The sequence below is a fragment of the Bubalus kerabau genome, chromosome 20 (assembly GCF_029407905.1).
Source record: "Bubalus kerabau isolate K-KA32 ecotype Philippines breed swamp buffalo chromosome 20, PCC_UOA_SB_1v2, whole genome shotgun sequence".
Classification (NCBI taxonomy): Eukaryota; Metazoa; Chordata; class Mammalia; order Artiodactyla; family Bovidae; genus Bubalus; species Bubalus kerabau.
This window is the reverse complement of record NC_073643.1, coordinates 13,491,830-13,505,001: the sequence shown is the minus strand read 5'-3', so window position 1 is coordinate 13,505,001 and position 13,172 is coordinate 13,491,830. Positions and strand designations below refer to the sequence as shown.

General features: G+C 45.0%; 1 protein-coding gene across 6 annotated transcripts in view; it reads right to left on the bottom strand.

Moving 5' to 3' along the window:
• Positions 1–3,948, bottom strand: part of XYLB (xylulokinase) — a 42,206-nt gene extending 38,258 nt beyond the window's left edge. For 5 of the 6 annotated variants that reach the window (XR_008706029.1, XM_055557477.1, XM_055557478.1 and 2 more), the window contains exons 1-2: positions 3,812–3,948; positions 2,506–2,588 (exon numbers count right to left, since the gene is read on the bottom strand). Coding sequence is in view for 4 of the 6 variants with exons in the window: in XM_055557477.1 (XP_055413452.1) it covers positions 2,506–2,588; positions 3,812–3,868 (140 nt within the window). In the remaining 2 variants the exon portion in view is untranslated. The remainder of the gene's footprint in view (positions 1–2,505; positions 2,589–3,811) is intronic. The other variant, XM_055557482.1, reaches the window with a different exon arrangement.
• Positions 3,949–13,172: the final 9,224 nt, after the last annotated feature.

Below are 13,172 nucleotides of genomic sequence, written 5' to 3'. Positions count from 1 at the left end.
ATAAATTTAATAAAAATTAGAGCACAAGTCGGAGAAGGCGATGGCACCCCACTCCAGTGCTCTTGCCTGGAGAATCCCAGGGACGGGGGAGCCTGGGGGCTGCAGTCCATGGGGTCGCGAAGAGTTGGACACGACTGAAGCGACTTAGCAGCAGCAGAGCATGAGTCAATGAAGATGAAAAGAGAAAGATCAAAGAAACCAAAAGCTGATCCTATGGAAAGGTCAACTGATAAAACTCTAGTCAAGCTAATCAAGAAAAAAGAGAGAAGACGTAAATTACTAACATCAGAGAGAAGGGTCTTCACTACTGATCTCACAGACATCAGAAGACAATAAAGGAATATTATGAACAATTCTATGGCCACAAATCTGATAGGCTAGATGAAATAGATCAATTCCTTGAAAGATACAAACTACCAAAACTCTAAGAGGGGTGGCCTGTAGTAATATAAAATATGAAAGCAAGATAGCCTCCAACCTCAGCTCCAAGGAGACATATCAGCTGGGGGAGAAACAGATGGCAACACGAGGTGATGGACAGTGAGACAGACAGGCCAAAAGGGAAGGCTTCAAGGAGGAAGCGCGATCTAAAATAGACACGGAGGGGCACGTCCACCAGGACCACTCCAAGCCACCTCAAAATCAACAAATCCACAACGGTTATGAACCGAATTGTGTCCTTCGAAGTTCACCGTGTCCTAAGCCCCAGTACCTTACACTGTGACTGTGTTTGGAGATAGTATCTTTAAAGAGGGAATTAAGTTACGATGAAGTCATCAGGGTGGGCCCTAATCCAGGATGGTTGATGCCCTTATAAAAGATAAGGGTATAAATAACCAGGAGATGCCAGGGGTGCACTCACATAGAAGGATGACCACGTGAGAGGCAGCAAAGAAGGCAGCTGTCTGGAAAGCAACGAGAAAGATCTCAGAGGAAACCAACCCTGTCAGCACTTTGAACTTGGACTTCCAGACTCCAGAAGAGTAAGCACATAAACGTCTATTGTTTGGATGGCCCTGGTGGTCCAGTCATTAAGAATCCAGTGGCAATGCAGGGGACACAGTTTCAACCCTTGGTCCAGGAAGATTCCACACGCCTCGGGGCAACTAAGCCCATGTATCCCAACTACTGAGCCTGGCCTCTAGGGCCTGTGCTCCACAGGAGAAGTCACCCCAGTGAGAAGCCCACACACTGAAACTAGAGAGCAACCCCCACTCCCCACAACCAGAGAAAGCCTTCTCGCAGCCACAGAGACTCAACACAGCCAAAATATTAATTAATTTTTTAAAAAGTCTGTTGTTCAAGCCACCCAGTCTGTGGGATTTTGTTCTGGAAGTCCTACCAAACTAATACAAAAATCTAAAATCATGATCTTTTCCCCAGAAACCAATTCTCTTTCACAGTCTACTATCCACCATCAAGGCCAGCCAGAAGCCTCACCCTCATATCTCATAATAAATTCTGTACCAAGACTTGTCAATTTTACCACCCAGCTCTCTCTCTTGCAATCAATATCATTTCTTAGCCGGATGATCTTTGGAAAACCTCCTCAGTGGTTTCCCAACATGTACTTTGGCCACATCCTATCTGCTTTCCCACTGCACCCAGAGAGATCTTTTTAAAAACCAAAAACAACCATCTCACACTGTCCCCTCCCCCAATACCTACAGCCCTACGGTGGGTGACCATAACTTTTAAGATAAAGACAAACTCCATTCCATGGCATATATAGCCCAACCCAGCCTCTCTGCTCCCTAGTCACTCAGCCTTCTTCAGTTCCATGAGAGCAGTGCTCCTTGCCACAGGGCCTTTGCACATGCTATTCTTTCTGCCTGGAAAGCTCTCTACCATCTATCACCTGGCTAACCCCACTCATCCAGATCCTGGCTTAAGCACTACCTCCTTAGAAACATTCTCTAACCTACTCTTCCAAATCTAGATCACACTTCTTTACAATAAGTACTTAAAGAAGTGAGTTCCTTTCCGTCAATGGCCTTCTTTGAGTTTATAAAAAAAACATTCTTTTTTTTTTTTTTTAATCAATCTGTCTTTGTCTGATATCAATCTTCCCCACTAAATGTGAAGAACTGGGAGAGCAACAACCATGACTCTTTGCTTCACCATCAAATCCCAGCATGCCGCACAGTGCTTGATACGAAGTGAGTCTCAACTGATACCTACTACATATACAAAGCCACGTGCAGAATTCAGAAAGAATGCAGGAGAGTGTGTTCCAGGCACAAAATAAAGATGTTGAGTGATGTGTCAAGATCGCCCTTCTTGCAATTTGAGGAAACCAGAATAGTGTGGTTTATAAATATAAAAAGTTGGAATTCCTTGGCAGTCCAGTGGTTAGAATCCATGCTTGCACTGCAAGGAGCACAGGTTCGATCCCTGGTCAAGGAAAAACCATCCCACAAGTGGCATGCAGTGGGGCCAAAATAAAGGATTTAGGGTGGACCCCAAAACCACCCCCCCACGCACACAGGCACCCTAGGTACATACCCAAATTCTACAAGGTCTCTGTCAAAATGCACACTGTCTTCATAGAAGACACTCAGCTCTGCATCAACAGCAACAACTTTTACCTGGAAGGTAAAATATTAAAAATAATGGATAGACTTTTTCTCAGCTTCTGTATTGGTCCAGGGACATGAACATTACCAGGTAAAGCCCAGCCCTCTAGAAGTGGTTCAGCCTGGAGACCTCCTTGAGCCTGAGGTGCATCATGGCATTTATCTGGGTAAGAGGCCTCATCTAATGACATATCCAAAGACTTAGTAAAATGAAGAAGTGGAGGCTACACTGAAACACCCCAAAACACTCAGGGAATTTCTGCCCTCCCAAACAGCCAAATCCAAAATCCTCAAGTAGATGTTCATAGATGAGCTGGTTCCTGTGCCAGGCAAGAAGGTCTGAGAAAGCCCTAGAGGAGAAGGAATGGGAGGCAGGGTTTGGAGATGTCTCTGGGGTGTCCAGGCCTGCAGGGATCTAAGAGACCAGGCAAGGTCCCCGGTTTGTTCCCAAAGGCCATGATCAAGGACCAGAGATACCTGTCCCAATAGAGCAGATTCCAAACTCAAGGGTACAACTCCTTTACCGGACAGACGGGGAAAGAGGCCTAAAAAGACAACTGGACTTATCCAAGGTCCCCCCCAGGAGCTTCTGGTCAGGGATAGACCACAACCTTGCTCCCCTGACCCATCTGTGGAGAGGCGTTTGTCTTTAACCGCGACCATGTCCTAAGTTAAGGAGAAGGGGCCCCTTGATACCCCAAACTGGAAAGCAAATCTTGACTCTGCTTGCCTGCGTGCCTGACTCAGGGAGCAGCACAGTCGGGCACGTTGACCTGGGCACGCTGGTGCCATCCAAGGGCTGTCACAGGCGGAACAAAGTTCAGGTGTACAACGTGCCCATTTCACTTAAAAAAAAAAAGCTTCAAGCGGGATCTGGTTCCCGGTCACGGGCTCCGCCTGCGTGTCTCCCCGTCGGTCTGGCCCTCTGTTTAAAGCAGCTGAGTTCCTTCGGGTCCCTGGGAACCTGTGCTCAAGACGGCGCGCGAGCCTTTGGGGTTCCCCGGGCATTTCCCCGCCGCGTGCCCGCGGATCCCTTGAAGGAGCTGGGGTGGAGGGCCCCCTTTCTGGGAGAGCCGGGGTATAGGCCTGGTGGAGGTGCCGGGTCCCCGGGGAAGCCCGAGAGAGAAGCGCTCGCAGCGCGGCCCAGGGTTCCGGGCGCCGGGGTCCCCGCCAGCCCGCCCGGCGTCGCGGTGGAAGCGGCCCCAACCAGCCCGCCCCGGGGCCCGCGCCGATACCTGCTGCGTGCTGAAGTCCCAGCCCAGGCAGCAGTGGCGAACGGCGCGCTCGGCCATGGCCGCGGAGGATCCGGCGGCGCGCGGTTCCGTCAGTCCTTCCCGCGGCCGGACTGTCGCCGCGCTCCAACGCGCAGACACGCCGGGCCCGCCCCTCGCCCCGCCCGGCCGAACTCCCGGACCCGGGGCCCCCGCCGCCTTGCGCTCTGGCGCCACCTGCGGGTGAACGAGGTGGGGACGCGCCGCAGCTCGGCATCAGCCTGCTTTTCGCACCTGGGCGACCGACCAACCCCACCTCGCCCCGCTTCCCATCCAAATGTGCTCCCTGCGCAGACCCGGCCTTATCGCGGCCTGCCTGCCCTTGGAGGACGCCTGGACCAGAGGATTCATCCTTAGGCCGGCTTGTTCCTACCTGTCTCTCTCAGATCCCGGAGCCTGGGACCTCCAAGTTCGTCTCTCTCAGTTACTGGAGCAGCTGTCCACTCATGGTGCTGAGTTAGGGGGCACAGGGAAATGGACCCAGGAACTGAATCCGCGCTGTCGGCAGTGAAAGCGAGTCCCAATCCCTGGACCACCAGGAAATTCCCTAGGCATTAGTTTTGAAGTACGTTTAAAAATTCAGCACCGTTTTTTACAGTTTGTTGCTGCTGCTGTTGCTAAGTCGCTTCAGTCGTGTCCAACTCTGTGCGACCCCATAGACGGCAGCCCGCTAGGCTCCTCCGTCCCTGGGATTCTCCAGGCAAGAACACTGGAGTGGGTTGCCATTTCCTTCTTCAATGCATGAAAGTGAAAAGTGAAAGTGAAGTCTCTCAGTCGAGCCCGACTCTTCGCGACCCCATGGACTGCAGCCTACCAGGCTCCTCCGTCCATGGGATTTTCCAGGCAAGGGTACTGGAGTGGGATGCCATTGCCTTCTCCGGTTTTTACAGTTTACTCATAGTTATATGTATTCTCTGGTTCCCAAACTGTGCACCTGGGTGCTCTGGGAAGGTGCAGGGAACCCACAGGGGTGCAGAGGGGTATTTTTACTTTTGGAGGGAAAGACAGGGCTACTCATCTCAACCTTTGTCAGTCTCTAAGGGCACTGGTAGGCAGTTGACTGTTGACTGCTGGGCAGTCAACGGTTCTAACACTGAATTTGCTAGATTCTTTTCTAGGATAAAGCATCATATCTTTGCAACCATGTGTCATAGTGATCAGCAAATCGCGATGATTAAGCAGTCATGTTGATAAACAAGTACTGCAGGAAAATTAAAGTGAAAAAATAAGGGCAGCAGTTTTCAGTCTGATTCTAATCTTTGAAGAGTTGTGCAACACCCAACAGGCACACACATCCCCTTAGTGAGTAATTATGCTTATTTAAGAAGGAAATGAAATTGTTTTCTCTCCCTACTTATGTGCACTAATTTCTTCAAAGAGCTTTTAAGTTGTTAGGACACAAGTATATATGAAGCTGTTTGGGTCTAACTATTGATACTTACTAAACAGAACCATTAACCTGTTCTTTTGGCCAAGAAGCACATGGCAAAACTGAGATTCCAAGGGATGCCATGAAGGGCACAGTGTGTGGGGGCCCCTGATTCACTTGGTTGCTTGTAACAGCTCTATCGTGTTCAGTAGTGTACTGACCCCAGGTTGTGCTGCTCAAGCTTCCCCTGAGGGACACTGGGATGGACTCCAGTTCCCCACTAATGCAAGTAGTGCAGGTTGAAACATCCTCATCCATGGTTCTATGGACCTCTGGGAGGGAATTTTTTTTTTCGGGGGGGTGGGTAATATCCAAGAGTAGGGTTTATATTATGTGTGTATAACTCGTATGATCAGAGTGCTGGATTACTTCTGAGAATCTCTATACTGGTCTACACTCCCACCTGGAATGCCCAAGGGCACCTGAACTTCTCCATCCTGAACTTCTCCATCCTATATATAGTACCTGGCATGTATATCCTTTTTGATTTTGCCAGTGTAATAGGTGAGGAGTGGTTTTTCATTATTGCCTTAATTTGCATTTCTCTCATTATTGATGAATTTGAGTTTCTCTTCATATACGTTCACCAGCCATTTAGGATTTCCCGTTCTGTGAATCCCCTGCTTATTCCTTTTGCCCATTTTTCAAATTGGGAATTTTTGTCTTTTTTAAAGGATTTGCATGAGTTTCTTATATTTCAAGATGTAAGTTCCCATTTGGTCTCAGGTATTGCAAATATCTTCTCCCAATATGTCGTTTATCTGCTAACTTTGTCCATCTTGCCCTTCATGGACTGGAAAAATTTAATTTTAATGTAATAAAATCTGTCACATTTTCTCCATATTGATTTTGTTTAAGAAGTGTTTCCCCACCTTCAAGCCACAAAGCTACTTTCTGACATTTTCTACAAAGATATTAGCATACATTTTCTTCTCTTAGCAAGCTCTATGACCAACCTAGACAGCATATTAAAAAGCAGAGACATTACTTTGCCAACAAATGTCTGTCTAGTCAAAGCTACTGGTTTTTCCAGTAGTCATATATGGATGTGAGAGTTGGACTATAAAGAAAGCTGAGCACCAAAGAATTGATGTTTTTGAACTGTGGTGTTGGAGAAGACTCTTGAGAGTCCCTTGGAAAGCAAGGAGATCCAACCAGTCCATCCTAAAGGAGATCAGTCCTGAATATTCATTGGAAGGACTGATGCTGAAGCTGAAACTCCAATACTTTAGCCACCTGATGCGAAGAACTCATTGGAAAAGACCCTGATGCTGGGAAAGATTGAAGGCAAGAGGAGAAGGGGACAACAGTGGATGAGATGGCTGGACTGCATCATCGACTCAATGGACATGAGTTTGAGCAAGCTCCGGGAGCTGGTGATGGACAGGGAAGCCTGGTGTGCTGCAGTCCATGGGGTCACAAAGAGTCGAACATGACTGAGTGACTGAACTGAGCAAGGTCTTTGACTGAATCAAGTTTTCTTTCAATCTAGACGTTTGTTAACTGAATATATTACATCTTGACACACAAGTCAGTGAAAGCTAATCTAGCTGAGGGTAAGCATTAGATGTAGGCTTTTCAGAAAAAGAAAAACATTTCATTTAGTAAATATAATAATGAGGACTCATTGTAAAATAGGAAAAGGGAGACAAACATAAATTCAGTTTCTATACTCTGTTCACCAGTGAAACACCCCTGAACTATCTCTTCATTCTTTAAAGTCTGCAGCCACAACATGAATTTTTCTCAAAGTTAACCTCTTTCTTTGAGAAAAAACTCTGAAGAAATATGCTTTCTGGATAAAAATGCACTGTTTTTAAATTCCAATGTATTTTATTCTGTTTGTGTAATAATAGCAGACTAGTTGTTTTCATCCAACCTATGTAAAGCTGTATTCGTTAGTACTGATCCTACTGAACCATTCAGGCATATATACATCCTTCTAAATAAGTAGTTTTAAGAGTGAAAAGTTAGGAGTATACTTGTAGCTTTATATATATAAAGCTATCGGAGAAGGCAATGGCACTCCACTTCAGTACTCTTGCCTGAAAAATCCCATGGACGAAGGAGCCTGGTGGGCTGCAGTCCATGGGATCACTAGGAGTCGGACACTACTGAGCGACTTCACTTTCACTTTTCACTTTCATGCATCAGAGAAGGAAATGGCAACCCACTCCAGTGTTCTTGCCTGGAGAATCCCAGGGACGGTGGAGCCTGATGGGCTGCTGTCTATGGGGTCGCACAGGGTCGGACACGACTGAAGTGACTTAGCAGCAGCATATATATATATATATATATATATATACACATACACAAAGTTTTATATATAGTATATATATACCTATCCCTTCCACTTTTAACACAAAGGTAAAATCACTGAATCAAAAGTAATCAGAAATTGGGAAATGGAATAGATAACTCAGGCACTTCCCTGGTGATCCAGTGGTTAGGACTTGGCACTTTTCACTGCCATGGCCCTGGGTTGGGGAACTAAGATCCTGCAAGTCGCATGATGTGGCCAAAAAACAAAAGTTAAAAAAAATCAATTATTTTTTTTAATTAAAAAAATAAAAAAAGATTAAAGAAATCAATCAATTAGTGAATTCAGATTCACTAATTTAGGGCTTCCCTGGTGGCTCAGATGATAAAGAAACTGCCTGCAATGTGGGATACCTGGGTTTGACCCCCAGGTTGGGAAGATAGCCTGGAGAAGGGAACAGCTACCCACTCCAGTATTCTGGCCTGGAGAATTCCATGGACAGAGGAGCCTAGCATGCTACAGTCCATGAGGTCACAAAGAGTTGGACACGACTAAGTGACTTTCACATTCAATAATTTATTATACCTGTCTGAAATCTTACAGATTTCATCTTGAGATATGTCAGAAATTAAATAATTCTTCTTTCTGTTCTATCTCAAAAGTAGTACAAAATTTTTGTAAGATCAGTGGGACACTGTTATGAGTGAAAAGAAATGTTTTGAACTATAGCCCTTAGCAGGGCAAACGTCATACAGATTTGTTTATCCAAGTCTGAGGGTGAGGGGTGGGTCCTGCCTCTAGTTAAATAAGTAACTCAAACAGCTGAGATTCAGATTTTTTTAAAGCTGATCTCAGCTATTAAAAAGAATGCATTTTAATCAGTTCTAATGAGGTGGATGAAACTGGAGCCTATTATACAGAGTGAAGTCAGAAGAAAAACACCAAAACAGTATATTAATACATATATATGGAATTTAGAAAGATGGTAACATATATATTACTCCTTGGAAGAAAAGTTATGACCAACCTAGATAGCATATTGAAAAGCAGAGACATTACTTTGCCAACAAAGGTCCATCTAGTCAAGGCTTTGATTTTTCCAGTGGTCATGTATGGATGTGGGAGTTGGACTGTGAAGAAAGCTGAGCACCGAAGAATTGATGCTTTTGAACTGTGGTGTTGGAGAAGACTCTTGAGAGTCTCTTGGACTGCAAGGAGATCCAACCAGTCCATCCTAAAGGAGACCAGTCCTGGGTGTTCATTGGAAGGAATGATGCTAAGGCTGAAACTCCAGTACTTTGGCCACCTCATGCGAAGAGTTGACTCATTGGAAAAGACTCTGATGCTGGGAGGGATTGGGGGCAGGAGGAGAAGGGGACAACAGAGGATGAGATGGCTGGATGGCATCACTGACTCAATGGACATGAGTCTGAGTGAACTCCAGGAGTTGGTGATAGACAGGGAGGCCTGGTGTGCTGCAATTCATGGGGTCTCAAAGAGTCAGACACGATTGAGCGACTGACCTGAACTGAACTGAACTGAACTATGATCCTATATGAGAGACAGCAAAAGAGACACAGATGTAAATAACAGACTTTTGGACTCTGTGGGAGAAGGCAAGGTTGGGATGATTTGAGAGAATAGCATTGAAACATGAATTATCATATGTGAAATAGATGGCCAGTCCAGGTTCCATGCATGAGACAGGGTGCTCAGGGTGGGTGCACTGGGATGATCCTGAGGGATGGGATGGGGAGGGAGGTGGGAGGGGGGTTCAGGATGGGGAACACATGTACACCCAGGGCCGATTCATGTCAATGTATGGCAAAAACCACCACAATATTGTAAAGTAATTAGCCTCCAATTAAAATAAATTTAAATAAATAAATAAAGCTGATGTTATGTTTACATGTGGAGAAAAGTTTGATGGACTTTGATGTTCCATCAGATTCTAAAGAGCTTTGAGGAGAAAAGCTCCTGCTCTTTCTGTCTTTGTACTCACCTCAGAAGCAAATTTGATTTAGGAAAACTAAACATTGGTGTTCTTCTCTTGCATTTTCCTGGTTTTACTGCTTTTATCCCTTGGAATCTCAATTTCTCCTATTCCAGGAGTGTTTAAAGCAGATAATTAAACCCTGTAGTTTTGTATACATGAAAGGAAGGTCTGGAAATATATACTTCAAGTTTTCTTTTTTTTTTTATGAGTTTCTTTTCTCTCAAAGACAGACTTAAATATTGATTCGGCTGCACTGGGTCTTCGATGCAGCATGCAAACTTTTACTTGTGGCATGTGGGATCTAGTTCCCTGACCAGGGATCAAACTGGGCTCCCTGCATTGGGAGCACAGAGTTTTAGCCACTTTCCATTAGGGAAGCCCCTCTAATTAATTAACAATTATCTGTTGGAGTGGGATTTAGAAACTGGTGGTTAGGGAGTGACTTCTGCTTTTGAATTTCCTCTGTACTGTTGAGCTTTTAACTTTTAGACTAAAAGAATAAAGAAAAAGAAAACAAGCAACAAAATAGCAGTAACGAGTTGGATCTCAGGCTGCTTAGTGCTTTTAACTTATGCTCTTAAATAATTACTGAGTCAAAGAGGAAGTCAAAATACAACATACTGTTTAGAACATCCTTTTCAGAACTTTGGGGATACACATACTCAAAACATATTCTTGAATGTTTTCATTAAGGAGTGAAAAGAGCAACTATGCCCGTGCACCGCAACTACTGAGCCAGCATTCTGGAGCCCATGAGACCACGTATTGCAGCTACTAAAGCCCGCCCACTCTAGAACCTGTGCTCCGGGGCAAGAGAAAACTCCGCCATGAGAAGCTCGCTCACCACGACTAGAGTAGCTCCAGGCTGCTACAACTAGAGAAAGCCCGAGTAGCAACGAAGACCCAACACAGCCAAAAATAATTAAAAACATTTTTTAAAGAGTGAAAAGAAATTAACAAACGTCATATAGTGAGCAGAGGGGCTTCCATGGTGGCTCAGATGGTAAAGAATCCACCTGCAATGAATGCAGGAGACTCTGGTTCAATTCCTGGATGGGGAAGATCCTCTGGAGAAGGGATAGGCTACCCACTTCAGTATTCTTGGGCTTCCCTGGTGGCTCAGCTGGTAAAGAATCTGCCTTCAATGAGGGAGACTTGAGTTCGATCCCTGGGTTGGAAAGGCCCCCTGGAGGAGGGCATGGCAACCCACTCCAGTATTCTTGCTTGGAGAATCCCCAAGGACAGAGAAGCCAGGCAGGCTACAGTCCATGGGGTGGCAAAGACTCGGACATGACTGAGCAACTAAGCACAGTACAGATACATAGTGAGCAGAATTGTGTATTCCCCAAATGTGCGTTCAGGTTCTAATTCCCAGTACCTGTGAATGTGACCTTATTTGGATATAAGGTCTTTGCAGATGTAATCAAATGTAAACGACTTTGTACTGGGTGGGCCCTAATCCAGTGACTGGTATCCCCATACAAAAAGAGAAATTTAGACACACACACAGATACACACTCAAGGACTGCTGGCAACTACCCAAAGCTAGAAGAGGCACAGAAAGATTCTTTCCTAGATTCTCCAAAGAGAACACTCAGTTCAGTTCAGCCGCTCAGTCGTGTCCGACTCTTTGCAACCCCATGGACTGTAATATGCCAGGCTTCCCTGTCCATCACCAACTCCTGGAGCTTACGCATACTCATGTCCACTGAGTCGGTGATGCCATCCAACCATCTCATCCTCTGTTGTCCCCTTCTCCTCCTACCTTCAATCATTCCCAGAATCAGGGTCTTTTCCAATGAGTCAGTTCTTCACATCAGGTGACCAAAGTACCCCACCATAATCTTAAGTTTTGGATTGTAGCCTCTAGAACTGTGAAAAAGTAAATCTCCATTTTTAAACCACCCACTTGGTGGTACTTTTTTCAGCAGCCCCAGAAAACTAATAACACTCCATAAATCAGGGGCTCTGAAAGATACATAGCCTTTTGATGAACTTCCCTCTATGTATAAAGAAATGCCTGAATTTTACATAACTGCTGAAGTCCCTGTTAAACTGCCTACTTCTCTAAACATTATGTCATGGACAGCTTTTCATGTCCACAAATATAGAGCTTTAATAAATTGTATTAACTATATAATCTGAACAGTAGCATCTCTTAATAATGACTTAAAGTTTGTTTTAAAAAGAAGATTGGGACTTTCCTGGCAGTCCAGTGGTTAGAATTCCACTCTTCCACTGATCAGGACATGGGTTCAGTCTTTGGTTAGGGAACTGAGATCCCGTAAGCTTCATGCCCCTGCCCCCCTGCCAAAAAAAAAAATTGAAATAAAAAAAAATTATCACACAGGGTCCTCATTCTTTGTTGCAGTGGGGGGGGATCTTTAGTTGCATGTGGGAACTCCCAGTTGCAGCATGTGGGATCTAGTTTCCTAACTAGGGATCAAACCTGGGCCCCCTCCCTTGGGAGCATGGAATCTTAGCCACCAGATCACCAGGGAAATCCCCTCAAATTGTACTTTCCCCAAATTGTATATTTTTAATGTAACAAAGCTGCAGTGAACATCCTTGTGTACACCTATCTTCGTATCTCCTCCTTTGGGTAAGTCAGGGGAGGATTCCTGAGTCAAAGGGTAGACAGAGTCAAAACATCAATATTGGAGCATCTTACCAAACTCCCCTCCAGAAATGCTGCACAACCCACCCTTCTAACTGCAGTCAGGTGAGCACCCTTCTCTCTGCTCCTTCATTACTCTGCCTTCTGCTAATCTCTCTTTTTTAACATCCTCACTGATATCACACAATCACATACCACATACCACACAATCTATTTAGAGTACTCGATCAATGGTTTTGAGTGTGTTCACAGAATTGTTCAACCATTGCCACAACCAATTTTAGGACACTTTCATAAGCCCCCAAAGAAATCCCATTGTTCATTCTTTCCCATTCTCCCCAAACACTGGCAACCACTAATCTACTTTGCCTATTTAGAACATTTAAATTAAACAGAATCATACAACCTCTGTGGCCTCTTGTGACTGGTTTACTATACTCTGCATACTTTTTCAAGACTCATTCACATTGTAGTGAAGCTGAGCCTCCTAAAACAGAGTTCCCTTACCTGGTTTATGATTAACCTCTCTATCTAAACCATTATTCCTTTTCTTGTCCCCTCTGACCTTGATCCTGCGCTCACTGAACACTAATCAACTAGAGGTATCCAATGACTAAGACAGCTACTGTTGATAACATGGAAAAATCACCTATGTACTAAAATTGCTGTTGTAGATATCTAATGTACAAACTCAAGTTACATCTCCAGGGCAAGATGAGCTCACAGGCCCCTGAGAACTGGAAACTGGAAAACTCATAACTCCTTGAAACTATGATTTTTAAAACATCACAGAAATGATACAGGACAATGACTAATCTCAGCTTCCTTGTTCTTCCCTTTTAAAAACACCTCCAACTCAAAGTTGGAATGGATCGGAAACATGTCCCCCACTCCCTTTCTTGGTACTCAGCGATAAACCATGACTGTGCTGCTCCATCCAGTGTCAGAGTTTGGCCTCTTACACTGCAGACACAGGAGCCCTTTGCTGAGCAACAGTAGTGCGTATAAGTACTTCATTTCTTT